This window comes from Oncorhynchus tshawytscha, linkage group LG04, assembly GCF_018296145.1.
Source record: "Oncorhynchus tshawytscha isolate Ot180627B linkage group LG04, Otsh_v2.0, whole genome shotgun sequence".
Taxonomy (NCBI): domain Eukaryota; kingdom Metazoa; phylum Chordata; class Actinopteri; order Salmoniformes; family Salmonidae; genus Oncorhynchus; species Oncorhynchus tshawytscha.
Genome location: NC_056432.1, coordinates 41,772,811 through 41,795,021, shown reverse-complemented (window position 1 = coordinate 41,795,021; position 22,211 = coordinate 41,772,811). Strand labels below are relative to the sequence as shown.

The following is a 22,211-nucleotide window of genomic DNA, read 5'->3' as shown; positions in this document are numbered from 1 at the left end:
TATACCCCGGATGTATTGTAAAAAATGATTTCAGTTTTATATTATCTTTTTATCAATGACTCATGTGGACTCGAGAGTCCAAAGACCTCTAAAATGTGTTAGTCCTATCTCTCTCTCTCTCGCTCCCTCAGAACTGATTTGACGAAAGAATGGAGGGAGTGCCCTGACTACTCCTCCACTGTGAAGAATGAATGTTTCTTCAATAAGAACAACACAGTTATCTGGACGACCTACTGTGTGCGGCTCAGCTCCAAAAGCCAGAACATCACCTACGATGAATTGTGTTTCGAATTGCAGGACATCGGTGAGGGCACAAAAGACATGCTAATATGGACTATTATAGTTAACGACACTTAGTTGATAGCCCTGCTTTATGCCAAGTTGCAGAACTTAAGGAACTGAATGGGTCTGATAAACACATTACAAATATAGAGGACTGCTGGACCGGCTCACCTACTTGGGTCAGCAAAGAAATCCCCATTCATTTTCTGGAGGCCACTGATTGTCATTTAAAAAACACAAATTTGACTGTCTGAAATACACATTTGTCATAAAGTCTTGAGGACTCACTCTTGACGTCAGCAGTGGCAGTTAACTTTGACATGTTTTTGGTTAAATCTACCTGATTGGTTGATGGGCCTCCCAAACGAATTTAGTTTAGAGTTTAGAAACATTTATTTAAGTGTCGCTACCCAATGATACAATATGCGACAGTAGGTCGTTTTAAATACATTGTGGACCATTCAAATGGATTTTTGAGACACTAAAAACAATCATAGTCAAACATGGTACAGGTGTCATCTATAATGCATAACATAACCTATACACATGTATGCATGAACCAAAAACTAAGTGCAGTAAATAAAAGGACAATTAGGCACATATAAAGGAACGTCTCCATTGGAGAATATTTATATATTATTTATATATTATATATTATTGTTACCTGATAAAATTACACATGTATTATTTTCAGCAAGACCGTTAATTATAATTTTGTCTCGACAGCTGATGAATTAACAATCATCCCTCATGTCATTGTATAACCCACAGTAAAAGCAAGGCACAAGCTTCTGTTTCAGTGGAACAAACCGTTTTTACCAAAAGTACATACCCGTTTATCTAAGAGAGTGTTTGTGTATCGACCAGTCTCAATAGTGAGAGGGGCCACTCCACGTCAAAATTTTGCTTGGATAAAACTGTACGTACATCGGGTTCTGTCCCAAACGTTCGTTTAAAAAGGCAGTACGTGCACAGTTTGTTAATTTCAGGCTTGTTTATCAGTTGGTAACACTTTAGTTCATCAAATCAAAGTTTATTGGTTGAGTAAACAGATTTGCAGATGTTATTGCAGGTGCAGCGAAATGCTTGTGTTTCTCGCTCCAACAGTGCAGTCATACCTAGCAATAAAAGCAATAACCAAAGAGCTTGTGTAACAGATGTCCTGCGAAGACAAGAAGACTGGTCTCGGCACCAGTGTAACAGATCTTGCGTTGTGTTTTTAAAGAATGGCCTGTCCAGCCAGCGGTCCCAATTGATTGGTGTTTATTCTGACTGACTGACGAGAGACACAAGGAAGTACAGATGTGCAGGACAACAGCGCGTTGATGGCTGTACAGTAGATTCGTGATTCGTCTGTTAGCATGGAAATAACTGAATTAGTAGGGCCTAATGCAGTTCAAGTGTTGTCACTGCAGTCCCTGGTTCGAATCCAGGCTGCATCGGATCCGGCCGTGATTGGGAGTCCCATAGGGCGGCGCACAATTGGCCCAGCTTCATCTGGCTTTGGCCGGGGTAGGTCGTCATTGTAAATAATAATTTGTTCTTAACGGACTTGCCTAGTTAAATAATGGTTTGAATTTAAAATAAAATAAATGATGCGACCATTACAATTAAAGCATGCTAGCTAACTTACTCTTACAGCCATATACTGTATATATACGGTACATTCGAAAAGTATTCAGACCCCCTTGACTTTTTCCACATTTTGTTACATTACAGCCTTATTCTAAAATGGATCAAATATTTTTTTTACCTAATTAATCTAGACACACTACCCCATAATGACGACGTGAAAACGTTTTTTAGAAATGTTAGCAAATGTATTACAAATAAAAACAGAAATACCTTATTTACATTACTATTCAGACCCTTTGCTATGAAACTAGGTGCATCCTGTTTTCATTGATCATCCTAGAGATGTTTCTGCAACTTGATTGGAGTCCACCTGTGGTAAATGCAAATGATTGGACATGATTTGGAAAGGCACACCTGTCTATTTAAGGTCCCACAGTTGACAGTGCCAGAGCAAAAACCAAGCCGTGAGATCGAAGGAATTGTCCGTAGAGTTCCGAGACTGGATTGGGTTGAGGCTCAAATCTGGGGAAGGGTACCAAAAAATATATGCAGCATTTAAGGTCCCCCAGAACACAGTGCCCTCCATCATTCTTAAATGGAAGTTTGGAACCACCAAGACGCTTCCTAGAGCTGGCCACCCAGCCAAACTGAGCAATCGTGGGAGAAGAGCTTTGGTCAGGGAGGTGACCAAGAACCCGATGGTCACTCTGACAGCGCTCCAGAGTTCCTTCCAGAAGGACAACCATCTCTGCAGCTCTCCACCACAAAGGCCTTCAGGGTAGAGTGGCAAGACAGAAGCCACTCTTCAGTAAAGACACATAAAGGTGCCAAAAGGCACCTAAAGGACTCTGACCATGAGAAACATGATTCTCTGGTCTGATAAAACCAAGATTGAACTCTTTGGCCTGAATGCCAAGTGTCACGTCTGGAGGAAACCTGGCACCATCCCTACAGGGAAGCATGGTGGTGGCAGCATGATGATGTGGGGATGTTTTATAGCGGCATGGACTGGGAGACTAGTCAGGGTCGAGGGAAAGATGAAAGGAGCAAAGTACAGAGAGCTCCTTGATGAAACCTGGTCCAGAGCGCTCACACCTCAGACTGGGGCGAAGGTTCACTTTCCAGTAGGGCAACGACCCTAAGAACACAGCCAAGACAACTCAGGAGGGGCTTCAGGACAAGTCTCTAAATGTCCTTGAGTGGCCCAGCCAGAGTCCATACTTGAGCCCGATCAAGCATCTCTGGAGAAAAAATAGCTGTGCAGCGACGCTCCCCATCCAACCTGACAGAGCTTGAGAAGATCCGCAGAGAAGAATGGGAGAAATTCCCCAAATACAGGTGTGCCAAGCTTGTAGCATCATACCCGATAAGACTCAAGGCTGTAATCGCTGCCAAAGGTGCTTCAACAAAGTAAATAGCAAAGTGTCTTGTAAGTAAGCATTTCACTGTAAAGTCTACACCTGTTGTATTCGGCACATGACAAATAAAATTAGATTTTATTTTATTTTATCTAACCAGGTAGGCCAGTTGAGAACAAGTTCTCATTTACAACTGTGACCTGGCCAAGATAAAGCAAAGCAGTGCGACACAAACAACACAGTTACACATGGGATAAACAATAGTACAGTCAATAACACAATAGAAAAGTCTATATACAGTGTGTGCAAATGTAGTAAGATTTCTGGGGGGTAAGGCAATAAATAGGCCATAGTGGCAAAATAATTGCAATTTAGCAATTAAACACTGGAGTGATAGCTGTGCAGAAGATGAATGTGCAAGTAGAGATACTTGGGTGCAAAGGAGCAAAAAATAAATATCAATATGGGGATGATGTAGTTGGGTGGGCTATTTACAGATGGTTGTGTACAGGTGCAATGATCGGTAAGCTGCTCTGACAGCTGAAGCTTAAAGTTAGTGAGGGAGATATTTTTTATTTCACCTTTATTTAACCTGGTAGGCTAGTTGAGAACAAGTTCTCATTTGTAACTGCGACCTGGCCAAGATGAAGCACAGCAGTTCGGCACATACAACAACACGGAGTTACACATGGAATAAACAAACATACAGTCAATAATACAGTAGAAAAAAGAAAAATCTATATACAGTGAGTGCAAATGAGATACAGTGCCTTGCGAAAGTATTCGGCCCCCTTGAACTTTGTGACCTTTTGCCACATTTCAGGCTTCAAACATAAAGATATAAAACTGTATTTTTTTGTGAAGAATCAACAACAAGTGGGACACAATCATGAAGTGGAATGACATTTATTGGATATTTCAAACTTTTTTAACAACTCAAAAACTGAAAAATTGGGCGTGCAAAATTATTCAGCCCCTTTACTTTCAGTGCAGCAAACTCTCTCCAGAAGTTCAGTGAGGATCTCTGAATGATCCAATGTTGACCTAAATGACTAATTATGATAAATACAATCCACCTGTGTGTAATCAAGTCTCTGTATAAATGCACCTGCACTGTGATAGTCTCAGAGGTCCGTTAAAAGCAACTCCAATCCAAAATTGATTATTAAAAATATATATATATTTTTTTTAAAAGACATGTATTTGTCATAAATACAATTATAACTACTAAATTAACACTTATTTTAACTTCATATAATACATCAATAAAATCAATTTAGCCTCAAGTAGATAATGAAACATGTTCAATTTGTTTTAAATTATGCAAAAACAAAGTGTTGGAGAAGAATGTAAAAGTGCAATATGTGCCATGTAAGAAGGCTAACGTTCCAGTTCCTTGCTCAGAACATGAGAACATATGAAAGTTGGTGGTTCCTTTTAACATGAGTCTTCAATATTCCCAGGTAAGAAGTTTTAAGTTGTAGTTATTATAGGACTATTTCCCTCTATACCATTTGTATTTCATTAACCTTTGACTATTGGATGTTCTTATAGGCACTTTAGTATTGCCAGTGTAACAGTATAGCTTCCGTCCCTCTCCTCGCTCCTCCCTGGGCTCGAACCAGCAACACCACGACAACAGCCACCTCAGAGCGAGTGAAGTTTGAAACGCTATTAGCGCGCGGTATCTGGCCAGCCATTTCACTTTGGTCACACCAGCCTCATCTCGGGAGTTGATAGGTTTGAAGTCATAAACAGTGCAATGCTTGACTCACAATGAAGAGCTGCTGGCAAAACGCACGAAAGTGCTGTTTGAATGAATGTTTACGCGCCTGCTTCTGCCTACCACCGCTCAGTCAGATACTTAGATACTTGTATGCTTGTATGCTCAGTCAGATTATTTGCAACACAGGACACGCTAGATAATATATAGTAATATCATCAACCATGTGTAGTTAACTAGTGATTATGATTGATTGTTTTTTATAAGATATGTTTAATGCTAGCAACTTACCTTGGCTTACTGCATTTGCATAACAGGCAGTCTCCTTGTGGAGTACAACGAGAGAGAGCCATGCCGATTAATCGGTCGACCTCTAGTCCACATATTCTAAGTCAGAACCGTCCAGAGTAGTGATGCTGGACAGGCGTGCAGGTGCGGGCAGTGATCGGTTGAAAAGCATGCATTTAATTTTACATTTAAGAGCAGTTGGAGGCCACGGAAGGAGAGTTGTATGGCATTGAAGCTCGTCTGGAGGTTAGTTAACACAGTGTCCAAAGAAGGGCCAGAAGTATACAGAATGGTGTTGTCTGCGTAGAGGTGGATCAGAGAATCACCAGCAGCGAGAGCCACATCATTGATGTATACAGAGAAGAGTGTCGGCCCGAGAATTGAACCCTGTGGCACCCCCATAGAGACTGCCCTCTGCAGGATAACAGGCCCTCTGATTTGACACACTGAACTCTATCAGTGGTTGGTGAACCAGGTGATGCAATCATTTGAGAAACCAAGGCTGTTGAATCTGCCAATAAGAATGCAGTGATTGACAGAGTTGAAAGCCTTGGCCAGGTCGATGAAGACGGCTGCACAGTACTGTCTTTTATCGATGGCGGTTATGATATCGTTTAGACCCTTGAGCGTGGCTGAGGTGCGCCCATGACCAGCTCAGAAACCAGATTGCATAGTGGAGAGGGTACAGTGGGTTTTGAAATGGTCGGTGATCTGTTTGTTAACTTGGCATTCGAAGACTTTAGAAAGGCAGGGTAGGATAGATATAGCTCTGTAGCAATTTGGGTCTGGAGTATCTCCCCCTTTAAAGAGGGGGATGACCGCGGCAGCTTTCCAATCTTTAGGGATCTCAGACGATACGAAAGAGAGGTTGAACAGGCTAGTAATAGGGGTTGCAACAATTTCGGTGGATCATTTTAGAAAGAGAGGGTCCAGATTGTCTAGCCCAGCTGATTTGTAGGGGTCCAGATTTTGCAGCTCTTTCAGAACATTAGCTATCTGGATTCGAGTGAAGGAGAAATGGAGAGGCTTGGGCAAGTTGCTGTGGGGGGTGCAGAGCTGTTGACCGGTGTAGGGGTATTCAGGTGGAAAACATGGCCAGCAGTAGAAAAATGCTTATTGAAATTCTCAATTATCGTAGATTTATCAGTGGTGACACTGTGTCACAGCCTCAGTGCAGTGGGCAGCTGGTAGAAGGTGCTCTTATTCTCCATGGACTTTACATTGTCCCAGAACGAGTTTGTGCTACAGGATGCAAATTTCTGTTTGAAAAAGCTAGCCTTTGCTTTCCTAACTGCCTGTGTATATTGGTTCCTAACTCCTCTGAAAAGTAGCATATCGCAGGGGCTATTCGATGCTAATCCAGTACGCCACAGGATGTTTTTGTGCTGGTCAAGGGCAATGAAGTCTGGAGTGTACCAGGGGCTATATCTGTTCTTAGTTCTAAGTTGACATGAATACTTAAGTAAATGTGATATACATATATATTTTTTTATAAATTACCAAAAATTCCTAAAATCTGTTTTGCTTTGTCATTGTGGGGTAAAGTGTGTAGATTAAGGGGGGACTATTTAATTCATTTTATAATCAGGCTGTAACGTAACAAAATGTGGATAACGTCAAGGGGTCTTTTCCAATGTACTATAAATGAGCTTCTGCCACTCCAACTACATCCAGCCCAAGGTGCTGTAGTAAACAATGAGAACGGGCCTTGTGACAAGTCAATATTCCAGCGCAGAACATTCTAGAACCCACATGTGACCTAACATCGGAGAACGGCGTGTTGACTTCACAACCCGCCCTCCTCTGACAGCGAGCTTCTCTGTGCCCATTTCCTTTATGATGTCTTGGAAACTCGACTCAATAGCTCGCTGCTGGTGGCATGATTAATGTACACCCTCTTGTACATCTTTGTTTTTAGGAGCGTAACGTTTTTGTCCGTTACAGCTTTCTTGTGTTCATTTTTTTGTTGTGTTGGTCGATTTTATTTGAATGGTTTAACATTTTACTTGACACCCAGCATCATAACACGTAACGACACGGTCAAAACCATGTCATAATATGTCATAACAGGAAACATAACTTGTCATAATCTGTTGTTATATGATCATAACACTGTCGTAACATATATTTAGACCTGGTGTGACATATATTGTTTTATTTTATGGCTTGTTATGGCACCTACACAAGAGTGCCAAAACCCACAATACCTACCACACATGGCAAAACATTCCATCACACCATAGCCTAGGTGTCAACAGTATGTTTATGTTATGTAAAAAATTGACTGTGTTAAATGATCATTGTAATTGCGCACACATTGATGTATAACATGCACCTACCACAATGCTCTATTGCTGATGACTGGGATGAATGCAGGGGCGGGACAAGACCGTCTCTTTTTGACTCATGACTGATATAAGGGCATTTATACAATGGGTGGGTCTAATCCTGAATGCTGATTTTGTTAAAAGCGCATTCCAGCCGGTGTTGATCATAATGCTTCTTGACAGGGTCATAAAGTGTGTTTTGTTAGTCCAAGTAAAGTGACACAGGATGGTCATAATGCTTCTTGACAATGTCATAAAGTGTATTTTCTACAATTTATTTTAATTATGATAGGAAAAACATGACTGTAAAGTATGCATTACAACAAAAACAAAGGATAGAGACAAACTTTCAAGTTAAAGTAAAGTTCTTGGCAGGGAAAAACTGGCACAGTGCATTCGGCAGGTAGCATTCCCCTGGCATCCGCCGCCAAACGCAGATTCGTCCGTCGGAATGCCAGATGGTGAAGCGTGATTCATCACTCCAGAGAATGCGTTTCCACTGCTCCATAGTTCAATGACGGTGAGCTTTACATCACTCCAGCCGATGCTTGGCATTGTGCATGGTGATCTTAGGCTTGTGTGCGGCTGCTCGGCCATGGAAACCCTTTTCATAAAGCTCCCGACAAACAGTTATTTTGCTGACGTTGCTTCGAGGCAGTTTGGAACTCGTTAGTGAGTGTTGCAACCCGAGGACAGACAATTTTTTACACGCTATACCCTTCAGCACTCGGCCGTCCTGTTCTGTGAGCTTGTGTGGCCTACCACTTCACAGCTGAGCCGTTGTTGCTCCTAGACGTTTCCACTTCACAATAACAGCACTTACAGTTCACCGGGACAACTCTAGCAGGGCAGAAATTTGACTAAGTGGCTTGTTGGAAAGGTGGCATCCTATGATGGTACTACGTTGAAAGTCACTGAGATTTCCAGTACGGGCCATTCTACTGCCAATGTTTGTCTTTGGTGATTTCATGGCTGTGTGCTCGATTTTATACACCTGTCACCAATGGGTGTGGCTAAAATAGCCCGAATCCACTAATTTGGAGGGGTGTCCACATACTTTTGTATCTCTAGCTTAAACTGACAGATTTTTATGGGAGTTGTTTTATTATGCTAATTAAGATTATTTGTGCATATTTTTGTTTTAAGACATTTATAATGGCTTCCTTGTGTTTAGGACAGATTCATTTGGCAATAATAACTCCTGGTCTGTCGTTGTGTGATTGTTTTCTTTCTGAAGTCACACACATTATGACCTTCATTTTCGGCTCATGTTTTAATAATACAGTTCGGTGTTCAGGCTGACTTTGTTTTCTTTGTATGTGTCAGCGGACGCACAGGGAGTATATTCTAGAACTTTCAAGTCGGGTACCTAGATCACTAACCTCGGAGTCTGATAGAAACACTGAGGGAAGAGGGTTGTTTTTTCAAGTCCGCTTCTAGGTTAGTGACTTGGTCGAGCAAATCCTCAAAGTGTTTTTTTAAGCTCCTCTCGAATAAGCTCAATTTTCTCTCTGATGTCAGCGGCCACTTTTGTCAGTGATGGTATCCTCCGAACTTTGAATGCTTGTGGAGAGTCTACATTCATCATTCTCAATTTCTTGTCGTCGCACAGCTTTTTTGCATTCGAAAAGAGGGACTTTGCTAACCCATTAATAGTAGTTAACAGTGTCTATTGATGATAGTGCCTTCTGGCCCGGGGGAGTTTTAAGATCCCAGATGCTTGTTCGGAATGTTAAAATACATCGCTTGCGGTACGTGTCTTTCGTATCAGTGATAAATAATAATTTTAAAAAAAAGTTAAATTACTACACACCTTATCTCCATATTACACTGCTTGTTTACAGAAAACATATGCTAATTAGCTATCATGCGTGCTCCGAAACACCTGTAAGTGTAACTGGGGTGGAAGTGTAGTTTGTCAACTTGAGGCACACACAGCTTATGGATCTGTGCAAAACTGTTACACTACTTGTAAGTGACTTTTTTTATTTGAAAGATTCTTTCTCGCTGATATGAAAGGTAAGGGGCATATCAGCATATGTTTTAGAAAACTGTTTCGCAAGTGATGATTACTGACGTTTGTAAACGTTAAAACCCAGCGTCGGAATTGTAGTTCACATGCAGCCAGCTGTGGGCGGCGCTAAGCGCTGAAAACCCTACGGATAATAAGGGTTTTTGAGTGCTAGGACTTCGCTTGCGGTTTGCTGGTTTAGTAACTTACTTGTTTAAAAACAATGAAAACGGACTGCATGCAAAAAAAAGCTTAGACTTTATGTAAAAGCTTTGGAGATTTTGGCTAATTCTGTCATTTAAATTAAACTGTTAAAATATTTGTCATGGGGCGAGGGGTTAATTACTGATGATGGGAGTACGCTAATTGGTTGAAATCAAAACCTGCAAACACACTGGGTTCCCAGGACAAGGGGCAGGTTTCTAGGAAGGCCTATCTGGCCAATCATCACTTTCAGCCAGAAACAGCAGAAAAACAGCAATGTCCTGTTACATGTTGGTAAATATCAGACAATACCAACACACTGTTAGACGGTCCCACAGTTTGGAAAAGTATTCAGGCCCCTTGGGTCTGAATTCTTTTGTAAATAAGGTATTTTAGTTTTTTTAAAATCAATTTTAGAACAAGGCTGTAACTTAACAACATGTGGAAAAGGCAAGGGGTCTGAATACTTTCCGAATGCACTGTAATTTGGATCTCTGTGGGTCTGTGCTATCCCTAACAATGGGAATATGTATCCATATTAGAGACACAGTAGGAAAAATAATTAAATGTTACAAATGCATGGCAACATCTGCCTCCATCCCTTCCCCCTCCAAGGGCAGAAGACGACTATCAGCATGTGAGACCGACAATAGCCGAGGGATGTAGGACATTTTTACCAGACACCAGTTGTTCCAAGAAGAATAAAAGCAGGGATGGACAGAAGGAGAAGGGGGGATAATGATCAGTCAGAACAGAAATTATGAAAATGTTTGACCACAGCAGGTGTTGTTATTAAGGGAGGTTTCACGCCAAGTGACTAGTGGACACTGGTACACTGGCAGGGACACAAGTTTCAGACATGCTCTTCTGATGTAAGGTGGACGGTGTGATAGACATGGTCTATAGCAGGGTTCCCCAACTGTCGGCCTGCGGGCCAAATTCGGCCCACGGGTGATTTTATTTGGCCCCCCAAGTAAAAAATTAAATGAATTTAGAAGTTTCGTTGTTGGATATAAAAGACTGTAACGTCACCAGGAAATCTGCTCAGCGATTGATTCAAGAAATCTATTCCCAAGTATTCCCATGCATAAATATAGACACATACAGTCCCTTCAGAAAGTATTCATACCCCTTGACTTATTCCACATTTTGTTGTATTACAGCCTGAATTAAAAATGGATAAACTTTTTGTTTTTCCTCCCCCTACACACACTACCTCATAATGGCAAAGTGAAAACATGTTTTTAGAAAATGTTGCTAATTTATTGAAAATGAAATACAGAAATATTTAATTTACATAAGTATACACACCCCTGAGTCAATACTTTGTAGAAGCACCTTTGGCAGCGATTACAGCTGTCTTTCTGGGTAAGTTTCTAAGAGCTTTCCACACCTGGATTGTGCAACATTAATATTATTATTTTCAAAATTCTTCAAGCTCTGTCAAATTGGGTGTTGATCATTGCTAGACAACCATTTTCAGATCTTGCCATAGATTTTCAAGTTGATTTAGGTAAAAATGGTAACTCGGCCACTCAGGAACATTCACTTCAATCTTCTTGCTAAGCAACTCCAGTGTAGATTTGGCCTGTTTTAGGTTATTGTCCAGCTTAAAGGTGAATTCATCTCCCAGTGTCTGGTGGAAAGCAGACTGAACCAGGTTTTCCTCTAGGATTTTGCCTGGGCTTAGCTCCATTCTATTTATTTTTTTATCCTGAAAACCTCCTCAGTCCTTAATGATTACAAGAATACCCATAACATGATGCAGCCACCACTATGCTTGAAAATGCGGAGAGTGGTATTCAGTAATGTGTTCTATTGGATTTGCACCAAACATAAAACTTTGTATTCAGGAAAATAGAAGTGAATTGTTTGAATTTATTACTTTAGTGCCTTGTTGCAAACAGGATGCATGTTTTGGAATATTTTTTATTCTATACAGGCTTCCATCATTTCACTCTTATCAATTAGGTTAGTATTGTGGAGTAACTACAATGTTGTTGATCCATCCTCAGTTTTCTCCTATCACAACCATTGGCCTCATGTTGAAATCCCTGAGTGGTTTCCTCCCTCTCCAGCAACCGAGTTAGGAAGGACGCCTGTATCTTTGTAGTGACTGGGTGTATTGATACACCATCCAAAGTGAAATTAATAACTTCACCCTGCTCAAAGGGATATTCAAGGACTGCTTTTTTAAATTGATACACATTTACCTTCTTTGCGAGACATTGGAAAACTTTCTTGGTTGTTGTGGTTGGATCTATGTTTTAAATTATAATTGTGTGTGTGGGGTACAGAGATGAGAGAGTCATTCAAAAATCATGTTAAACACTATTATTGCACACAGAGTGAGCCGAGAGGGGGGCGACCTCGGGGCTTTAAAAAAAAGTATATTTAATAATGCATTGCAGGCATCATCACCGCTTCTGCATGCTGGCATAGAGAGGTAGCGCAGAGGCACTTGCACACATGGGGATCGTTTTTTAAGCCTAGGGTCCGCCATTTTTTTTGCCTTTTTATAAATGCATTTCATGCAATTCTACATCTTTTTAGATGTATGGAGACTTTAGAATAATCTTTTTTATTACTCACAAAAGATTGAAATGATAACACTGACAAACTGAGAATCTGAGATCAATAGAAACGACTGTGTCTTGAATCCATCAATAGCCTATGCTTAGGTGTGTGGAGACACACATATCGTATAATATGAGGAGGAAATTATAGTCCTGAGAAAGCTTTCTCACCCAATGATGTGCAGCTCACTCACCAGCGATTGCTGATGCGCTTGTGCCAAAAGCCTATCTCTCTCATTTTACTGTTCGCTCAATAGGCCTATTTTGAAGTTGAGAACATATTTGGTAGTCTACAGACAGATTAGTCTTCTCTTTTCACCATAATCTATTTTGCGTCCCAACAATTTGTTTTCCCACAATTGTATTCGAAATATTTGCGAAAGGCCTGTTTTGGCCACATGCTGTTCACTGACAGATTAGCCACGTGTTCCAGACTGTAGCCATGCCATGTGATTGGGCTACACACAATCCACAGCTACTGTAGGCTATATATATTTTTAAAAAGCTATTGATCCTCTGTAACTAAATTATAGGCCGACTCCTGGTCTTTCTTTCTGAACAGACAACAGGAGTTCTGTATCTTTGGCAAATGTATTTACATTTATCAGGGGTGCTGTGGCACCTCCAGCACCCTTCTCGTGGCTGTGATTCTATAAGGAAATAAATGAAGTGCAACGCTGGAGAAATGAGAGTTGTCTCATGTCTATCAGAGCAGAAAGAAGGAGAAAGTAAATGTCATTCTAGTTCTGTGAGAGATACAGGATCTTCTCTCTCTCTCACCACAGCAATGGCCATGTGTTGGTCTATAGTCAACATTGTGTGCAAACCGTAAACCCGGGCCGGCCCAACAATCAATTCTTAGAATATCAGGCACGTTTTCACTTTACATTTTTTACGGGGCAGGAAGATAAAGAGGAGGCAACTTGAATTAACTCTGATTTTATTTACATTTTTACATTGCAAACAGTGAAAATAATGTTTCATGCCATGAGAGGTATAGGATCCTAGCAAATGGGTCCCGGGATGATACAGCCCAATATCGAGAGGTGCAGGATCCGTCACAAATTAAGCGCTGGCGTAGGCCATGCAGTGACAAAAAAAAAATCAAAATGTTATCCATTTTAAATTCAGGCTGTAACAACAATAACAAAAGGGCAAGGGGTGTGAATACTTTCAAAAGGCACGGTATGTTACCGTATGCCAATGTAATAAATTATTATGTTTTGTGAACTACTATATCTGTTTGGGCTTCTTGCCAAAATGATTTGTTATTATCTTGACCATCCTCTCAAGAAAAAAATGACCAATGGCTGAATGCAGTTTGGAACCTCTAGTCTATAGACTGTGAAACTCTGGTCCTGGGAGTCCCAGGGAGTACATACTTTTGCTCCAGCCCAACTCGTAAACACATGATTAAACTAATTGAGGTCTATATTGAAAACAATGATATATTGGTTCACTGGTCCACTTCTTTCTAGTCAGTAGATAATGCATGAGGAGAAAGAAGCCATTTTAGACTAAGATACACCCAAAGTCCTGTCACTAGTAACTAGTCATTCATATAGGGGAGAGTAGGGTAAATGAAGACAGTTATTACCTTCAGCATCTTGTTGTTTAGGGAAATATAGTATTCTTTCTAACAAAGATATCTACATTTATTTCAGGATTTTGTGTATCCCTGGAAATAATCTGAATTCATGTAAACATTACAGTTTTGAAAACATAGCTTGGAGTATGGGTTAGTTGAGCCGTGGGACAGGCTAAGTTAAGCCGCTTACACATTTCTGTATTTAATTCAATATTATTGCTACCTTTTTACAACCATGTCTATTTTTATTTCCCAAAGACAATTCATCACAATCACAATAGTTTTTATGCGTTTTAAGCACTCCCTTACTGACCTTTGGCCTCTGACAGTGCACCCTGATCCCCCGGTGGCCCTGAACTGGACGCTGTTGAACGTCAGCCGGTCGGGCCTGAACTATGACATCATGGCGAGCTGGGAACCCCCGCCCTCGGCTGACGTATCCGTTGGATGGTTGACACTGGTGTACGAACTCCAGTTCAGGAGGAGGAACAGCTCACACTGGAAAGTGGTGAGTCACACACAGGCACACTCACACACATACCCTGACTGCACTTCTGGGCTATTACCCAGCGGCCTCTGCAGTTTTGAGTGCTAGACCACACTGAAACTCTGTCGACACCATAACAAGAAGAGAGATCCTGTTGTTGACTGCCTCAATCAACGACAGAGCCAAGTTTGTGTTTGTGGCATAGAAGAGTGTTTATGGAATAAAACGTAATTTAATGTATAAGAGGGAGACATAAACCTTTTATTTTAACATTTTGTAGCTTTCGATCGTATTCCTCTCTTACAAAAGTGTTTTCCTCTGTCTCCCGCTCTCTCTCAGTTGGAGCATGAGTTTGGCACTCAGAAGTCAATCTACGGCCTTAGTACAGGAGAGGAGTATGAGGTGCGCGTGCACTGCTCAATGAGGGCCTTCAATAACTTTGGGGAGTTCAGTGATGCCATCTTTGTCCATGTGTCAGAGATTCCCAGTAAAGGTGAGAGGTCAGGGCAGCACGGGTTGGGATAGAGAGGAGGGACAGTGTTGTTTACACAAAGAACAAACATAGCTGCCATCTTGCGCAAGGAAGACACTTATCCGGGATAGGGTAGGATTACCACATAATGCTAATAGTTAAATCATTGTTATTTATTGATTTGGTGATGATGATGATGATGATCCTGTTCTAGAGTCCACGTTCACTGTGACTCTGGTCCTGATCTTCGGGGCTGTGGGAGTGGCCATTTTCCTCATGCTCATCATCTTCTCTCAGCAGCAGAGGTGAGGACAAACAAACAAACACAAATGCACACCCACTTCTGTCATCTTCATCTCCTCTCTCCCTCTTCTTCTCAGACTTATGGTGATTCTTCTGCCTCCTGTTCCTGCACCCAAAATCAAAGGGATTGACACAGAACTGATTAAGGTAAGACTAAAAACACTGTGTGCATGCATGTGTGTGTGCGCGTGCATTTTGTCTTATGAGTAGGTTTGATCAAGTACACTATATATACAAAAGCATGTGGACACCCCTTCAAATTAGTGGATTCAGCTATTTCAGCCACACCTGTTGCTGACAGGTGTATAAAATTGAGCACACTGCCATGCAATCTCCATAGACAAACATTAGCAGTAGAATGGCCTTACTGAAGAGCTCAGTGACTTTCAAGGTGGCACCGTCATAGATTCAGTTCGTCAAATTTCTGCCCTGCTAGAGTTGCCACGGTCAAGTGTATGTGCTGTTATTGTAAAGTGGAAACGTCTAGGAGCAACAACGGCTCAGCCGCGAAGTGGTAGGCCACACAAGCTCACCGAATGGGACCGCCGAGGGCTGAAGCGCATAGCGAGTAAAAATCGCCTGTCCTCAGTTGCAACACTCACTACCGAGTTCCAAACTGCCTCAGGAAGCAATGTCAGCACAAGAACTGTTTGTCGGGAGCTTCATGAAATGGGTTTCCATGCAGCCGCACACGCACACAAGCCTAAGATCACCATGTGCAATGCCAAGCGTCGACTGGACTGGTGTAATTGGACTCTAGAGCAGTAGAAACACATTCTCTGGAGTGATGAATACGACGGACGAATCTGGGTTTGGCGGATGCCAGGAGAACGCTACCTGCCCCAATGCACAGTGCCAACTGTAAAGTTTGGTGGAGGAGGAATAATGGTCTGGGGCTGTTTTTCATGGTCCGGGCTACGCCCCTTAGTTCCAGTTAAAGGAAATCTTAACGCTACAGCATACAATTACATTGTAGACGATTCTGTGTTTTCAACTTTGTGGCAACAGTTTGGGAAGGCCCTTTCCTGTTTCAGCATGACAATGCCCCCGGGCACAAAGCCAGGTCCATACTGAAATGGTTTGTCGATTGGTGTGGAAGAACTTGATTGGCCTGCATAGAACCCTGACCTCAACCCCATCGAATACCTTTAGGATGAATTGGAACGCCGACTGCAAGCCAGGCCTAATCACCCAACATCAGTGCCCGACCTCACTAATGCTCTTGATGCTGAATGGAAGCAAGTTCCAACATCTAGTGGAAAGCCTTCCCAGAAGAGTGGAGGCTGTTATAGCATCAAAGGTGGAGACCAACTCCATATTAATGCCCATGATTTTGGAATGAGGGGTTCGACAAGCAGATGTCCACACACTTTTGGTCATGTAGTGTATTTAGTATGTGAAAACAAGTTTGTTATGGCTCAGACAGAGCGCAATACAGATGATTATTAATTTAAATCTCAGGCTCTTGTCTAAGTGTCCCTATGAACAGTAGATAACACAGTGTAGTATGCTGGGAATTGACATGATAAGGGCACGCTCAAAGAAATATAATCTAGATTCTATTTCTATGGGCAAGCTACACTGATACAATAGGCTTTGTTTGAACAAAAAAAATTAGGGCTTGGCAGTGAAATGTGGTACAAGATGATTGAAGCGCTTGCAGTACTTGAATTCAGAGCTTAGACATGCAAGTACCTCTGTCTCAAACCCATACCCTCCTCACAAACACTCTCTGCCTCTATCTCTCCCTCTGTCTCATCCACGCCCTATCCAGAAGCGAAAGCTGAATGAGCTGAACTTCCTCCTGAGTGTTGGTGGCATGGGGGGTCTCCACCCCTACCCCCCTGACCTGTACCAGGACGAGCCCTGGATGGAGTTCACCGAGCTGGACGCAGACGAGCCTGAGCCTGGGGAGAAGGAGGACAACCAGAGCTCGGACACACAGAGACTGCTGAGCCTGGGTCACAACAACCACTGCACAAACCATGGCTGCTCTCACACCCTCAGGTATGGATAGGTTTGCAAAGCTACTGGTCATTTACCAAAGTTACCTGAATAATCAATGGTAATTTTGGTAATTTATACTTTTTTTTGGAATTCATTCAGTATATACAGTAGTATTCATTTTGTATGTCTGTGTCATATTGTCCATGAGTTTCCAGTAGATAGACCATATGGTTCAAGAGAAAATAGCCTAATTAATGATCTAATCAACAATGGCATTATTTTCAATTAACTCTGCAACTCTATCAACTATTAACTCTTTTGACAACTGCCAACAGTCTGGCGCCAAATCATTTACAAAAAATATGACATATTGACATAGTAAAATAAATGAAAGTGTGTCAAAAATAAAAACGTATATTTAATGCTGAAACCAGATTGCGAATTAAACCGTGACATTCGGGGGGGGTCTCTTTTGGGTGCGCGTGCATAGATTTATTTTTTTGGGCACCTAATACTAAAGACATATTTTAAAGGTAAAAATGTATTACCTTTTAATGTGGCATAAACCAGTCATAATGTTTTCATCTGATTGTCAAACAAATCACTTCAAAAAGTAGGCTATCTGTGCATGTTTGTCCATTCCAAAATAATTACAGTATCCATACAATGCATATAATAGGCCTACATGCATATAATAGGCCTACATAAGTTGAATCAAAACAACTTTAGACCTTATTCATGAGTTGTCCATAATTCATCAGTTCATAATCAATGGCAATTGCAGAATGTCAATAGGTACACTTTTTGGTGTTTTGTAAACAGACGTCTATTTTTGATCATCAAATGGGGCGAGTGTACATGCAGTTTGGATGCTGGAATTATTTTGGACTGGACAAACATGCACAGGTAGTCTATTTTCTGTAGTGATTTGGTAGACAATCAGATGACAACATCATGACTGGTTGTGTTCATTCCACGTTAAAAGGTCAATTCATTTTTAGGCTTACATTAAAGCTGCATTATGTCACTTTTGGGGATGACCCTCTGAATCCACGTAGAAATGTGTGTTATAGGTCTGTCGTTCTCATTGAAAGCCAGTCTAAGAAGCTGTAGATGTATTCTATGTGCGCTATTCTATGCTTCCCATTCTTAAGTTTCATTTTTGCATTTTTTACTTTCAGTTTTGTACATCAGCTTCAAACATCTGAAAATATAATATTGTTGGTTATGGAAAATATATCTCACAGCGGTTTACATGGCGCAATGTTTCTTTACACTATTCTTGCTTGTTTTGTCAGAAAAACTGAAATTAGGCGAACTATTAGAATTTTTGCAACCAGGAAAGTTCTGCATAGTGCATCTTTAATTGATGCATCTTGCTTACAAATTGACCTATTTTGTAGCCTGAAAAGCCGGGACAGCTGAAATGTGGCTGAAACTGTACCAGGAAAAACTAGATGGTCAATTTACATGACTAGGCTTCAATGTGTATTACCATGAATTTCAAACAGGCCTTACCGGCAGCCAGTAAAAAGAAATTGGTGGGTAATCTCTGATTACCGGTGGAGGTGGAAAAAGTAACACTCCCTATACTTTCAATGCATCTTTCTGGGAAAAAAAGTGAGTAAATTGCATTTACTTGCGTTTACTCATCACTAGGCCTACACCACTGCTGGTAGCCCACCCTCTTAGCCGAGGCAATTTTACACACATGAACACATACAGAACAGGTAGCCGACATTCAATATAATAGTTGAATGAAAACATGTTTACACACTATTTCATGAGTTGTTCATAATTCATGAGTTGATTGCTTGGAGTCTTCACCGATCGTGTGACACAAAACACGTCTTTCTTTCCTGACATGAATGACATTTATTGGTGTTATTTGTCATTATTAAGCATTTAACAATTGACTTCGAACATTGAACATTAAACCCTGTACGAATCCTTGGATCTTGTAGGTCTCGGAAAATGCACTAAGTGTAACTATGCCTACGTAACATTGAATTATGTTTTGCCGTTATAACATGTGCACACAAATCCAAAATAATGTATGCTTCTAACCGAAAGAGTCAACTGTAGGCCTACTGTCATTAACGTATACTTGTTGGATGGATTGGATGCGCATTCGTGTCTAGCTGTAGGCTGCTGTACATTAGGAAAGTGTAGACTGGAGCCTCTTATGGAGTCATGAAGCAGCTCTTACAGTAGCGATGACAACTGGAATGGTAACTCTCTTTCCTCCTTTCTCTCCCTCTCTCTCTCTCTCTCTCTCTCTCTCTCTCTTTCCTCCTTTCTCTCTCTCGCTCTCTTTCCTCCTTTCTCTCTCTCTCTCTCTCTCTCTCTCTCTCTCTCTCTCTCTCTCTCTCTCTCTCTCTCTCTCTCAGCATCCCTGATAATGACTATGATCCAGAGCTGCCTGACCAGGAGACCCTAATGTTGATGGCTGCCCTCCTGTCCAGCCAACATGAAAAAGTTGAACCCTGCCTGGGGAACCAGCGGAGCCACTCCAACCCCCCGGCTCTAAAGGTGCTGGATGTCCCATGCCAAAGGCTCCAAGCTCCAGAAGGAGGGGAGAGGCCCCTGGTCCAGACCCAGCTGGGAGGCCCTCATAGCTGGGTCAACATAAACTTCTATGCCCAGGTCAGCGATGTAATGCCCGCTGGAGGGGTGGTGCTCTCACCAGGCCAGCAGGTCAGAGCCCCGGAGAATGCTATAACAACAGAGGAGGATAAGAAGAAGATTGGGAAGATGGAAGGAGGAGAGGAGGAGAGTGAAGGGGAGGAGGAGGAGGAGGAGGAGGAGGAGGAGAAGGAGGAGGAGGAGGAGAGAATAAATAAGAAATTGCCGTCTCAGCTGCTGGTGGTGGATCCTGAGGCTGGGGGCTACACGACAGAGAGTAGTGGCCGGCAAATCAGTACCCCTGACCCCTCCTCACCTGGGGAGGTTTACCACGCCTTCCCCCCACCTCCCCCCTATCTCCTGCATACCACCCCCCTAGGGGACTACCAGTCCCTGTACATCCTTCCCAACTCCCCTGCTCAGTTCCTGCCGCCTGTTTTGGACTACACTGTGGTTCAAGATGTTGACTCCCAGCATAGCCTTCTCCTCAACCCTCCTTCTCCCCAGGGGTCCCCCTCCTGCCCCCCACAACCACCCTCCAAGCCCTTGCCCACAATGCCCATAGGGTACCTCACCCCGGACCTGTTAGGCAACCTCTTGCCTTAAAGAAAAAAACACCACCCAGGAGGCCTTGGGGCATAGAGGTCAGAGTTCACAGGCCAGGAAGTCAGTAATCATCCCAGAAAGACAGTCTTGTTCTACCTGAAACCAAATATGTTACGGGACAGACAGGCACGATGTTTGTTTGAGAGGGTGATGGAAGGGAAGCTGGGAAAGAGAAACATTTCGATGTTGTGTTTGGGTTTTATATAAGTGATACTGGAACTTGAGGAAAGAGTAAATTGGCCTTTCTGGTTTGACAGAGCTTAAAGGAAGACTTGTGTTGAACAAATCTTACAGTGCTCTGTCTGACTAAGACCGAGACACCCAAAAACCCACAGTCTGAAACCTTTAAATGCACAGATTTCTAATATAACGTTACACACAGATAAACTTATGCACCACAAATACGCAGACAGACAAGCTCAGACATGATTCTAGTTGTATGTTATCTGATACCTTTAAGTATCTATCATTTGACTGATTAAGTGCTATGTAAACATTTTCCTTGCAGACACACCCAGTCCCACCTTAATGTTTCCTACTATGATCTATTATAGAAATGTCAGAGAGAAGTGAGTAAAGAAACAAGCTCACATATGTCATATAACATATAGATATTTTAATACTGTAGCATATTGGCTTAAGTCTTAACTATACTGTAGATGGATCAAGTAACAGATTGTAATGGAGAATAACAAGCACATTTATACAATCACACACACGCGCACACATTTACATCATCGTTGTCGCCTCATTAATTGACAGAACACTTAAATGTGCTGTTTTGTCAAACTTACCGCTACAATGAGCGCAAAGTGTCTATTGGTGACTATTGTCGTTCATTTAGCACTCATTATTTTGCTTAGTAGCACATTTTCATGCTTATATTTAGCTTTGAATTCTTGCAGCAGAATCATCAAATCGTTACCAGACTGAGGTCACAGTATTGAACACAGCTATTAGACAACCTGTCTGTACTCAATGTGAAAACTCACTCTGATTACCATAATAAATAGAGAACAAGGCAGCTCATAACAGCGAACATGTTTCACTTGTGTAATGAGACATTAACAAGCACAGACTGGAGTCTCACAATACAGGAAAGACAGCTTTTGTATGTTCTACTTACTTTGCCTTCATTTTAATTGCAGGGACAATAACTGAAAATGTGTAAAGAGGTACTTAGGATATGTCTTTCTCTCTGTGTTTCTACTGTTCTCAATGCAGTTGCAATGCCAATGTTAATGTGCTGTCGCTTGAGCTTTATGATAGTGGAATGAGCCTCTTTTGATGTAGTGAAACGTACTTAGACACTCAGGGTTTTCTATATGCACCCAACTTTGCAAACATGCCCAAGCAAGCACACACACACACACACACGCACATACACACCATTTCAAAACGTGGTAAAGACCGTATCCACTTTTCTTTTGAGCTGACATACACACACGCACACACATTGTTGTAAAAAAAAAAAAACTGGTGGTGAATTGGAAATGTACTAGTTTGTGTATCTGATCTGCATTAGTAATTAACAAGACGCTCCGTAGACACAGCAGATTATACATGTATCATCAGAAGAGAAACCATCAGATCCAGTGGTTGGGTGAACAGCTGGAGTATGTGTTTGGTGTTGGACATTGTACAGTGTAGTCATACTTGTTCATAGGCAATGGAGCGCTTTAAAGGTGAATGTGAACCTTTCAGGGCCATCATTATTGGAGAGTCTTGTCTCTGTGTATGACTGTGGCATTCTGTCAGATCCATTCAGCATATACACTCTTAGGGGAAAAAAGGGTTCTTCGGCTGTCCCCATAGGAAAACCCTTTGGTTCCAGGTAGA

General features: G+C 41.7%; 1 protein-coding gene across 2 annotated transcripts in view; it reads left to right on the top strand.

Moving 5' to 3' along the window:
• ghra (growth hormone receptor a) overlaps nt 1-21,874 on the top strand; it is a 75,177-nt gene extending 53,303 nt beyond the window's left edge. For both annotated transcript variants that reach the window (XM_024418157.2, XM_024418158.2), the window contains 7 exons: nt 132-304; nt 14,262-14,440; nt 14,759-14,912; nt 15,106-15,196; nt 15,272-15,341; nt 16,969-17,201; nt 19,532-21,874. In XM_024418157.2, coding sequence (XP_024273925.2) covers nt 132-304; nt 14,262-14,440; nt 14,759-14,912; nt 15,106-15,196; nt 15,272-15,341; nt 16,969-17,201; nt 19,532-20,372 — 1,741 coding nt within the window. In that variant the 3' untranslated portion in view covers nt 20,373-21,874. The remainder of the gene's footprint in view (nt 1-131; nt 305-14,261; nt 14,441-14,758; nt 14,913-15,105; nt 15,197-15,271; nt 15,342-16,968; nt 17,202-19,531) is intronic.
• Nucleotides 21,875-22,211: the final 337 nt, after the last annotated feature.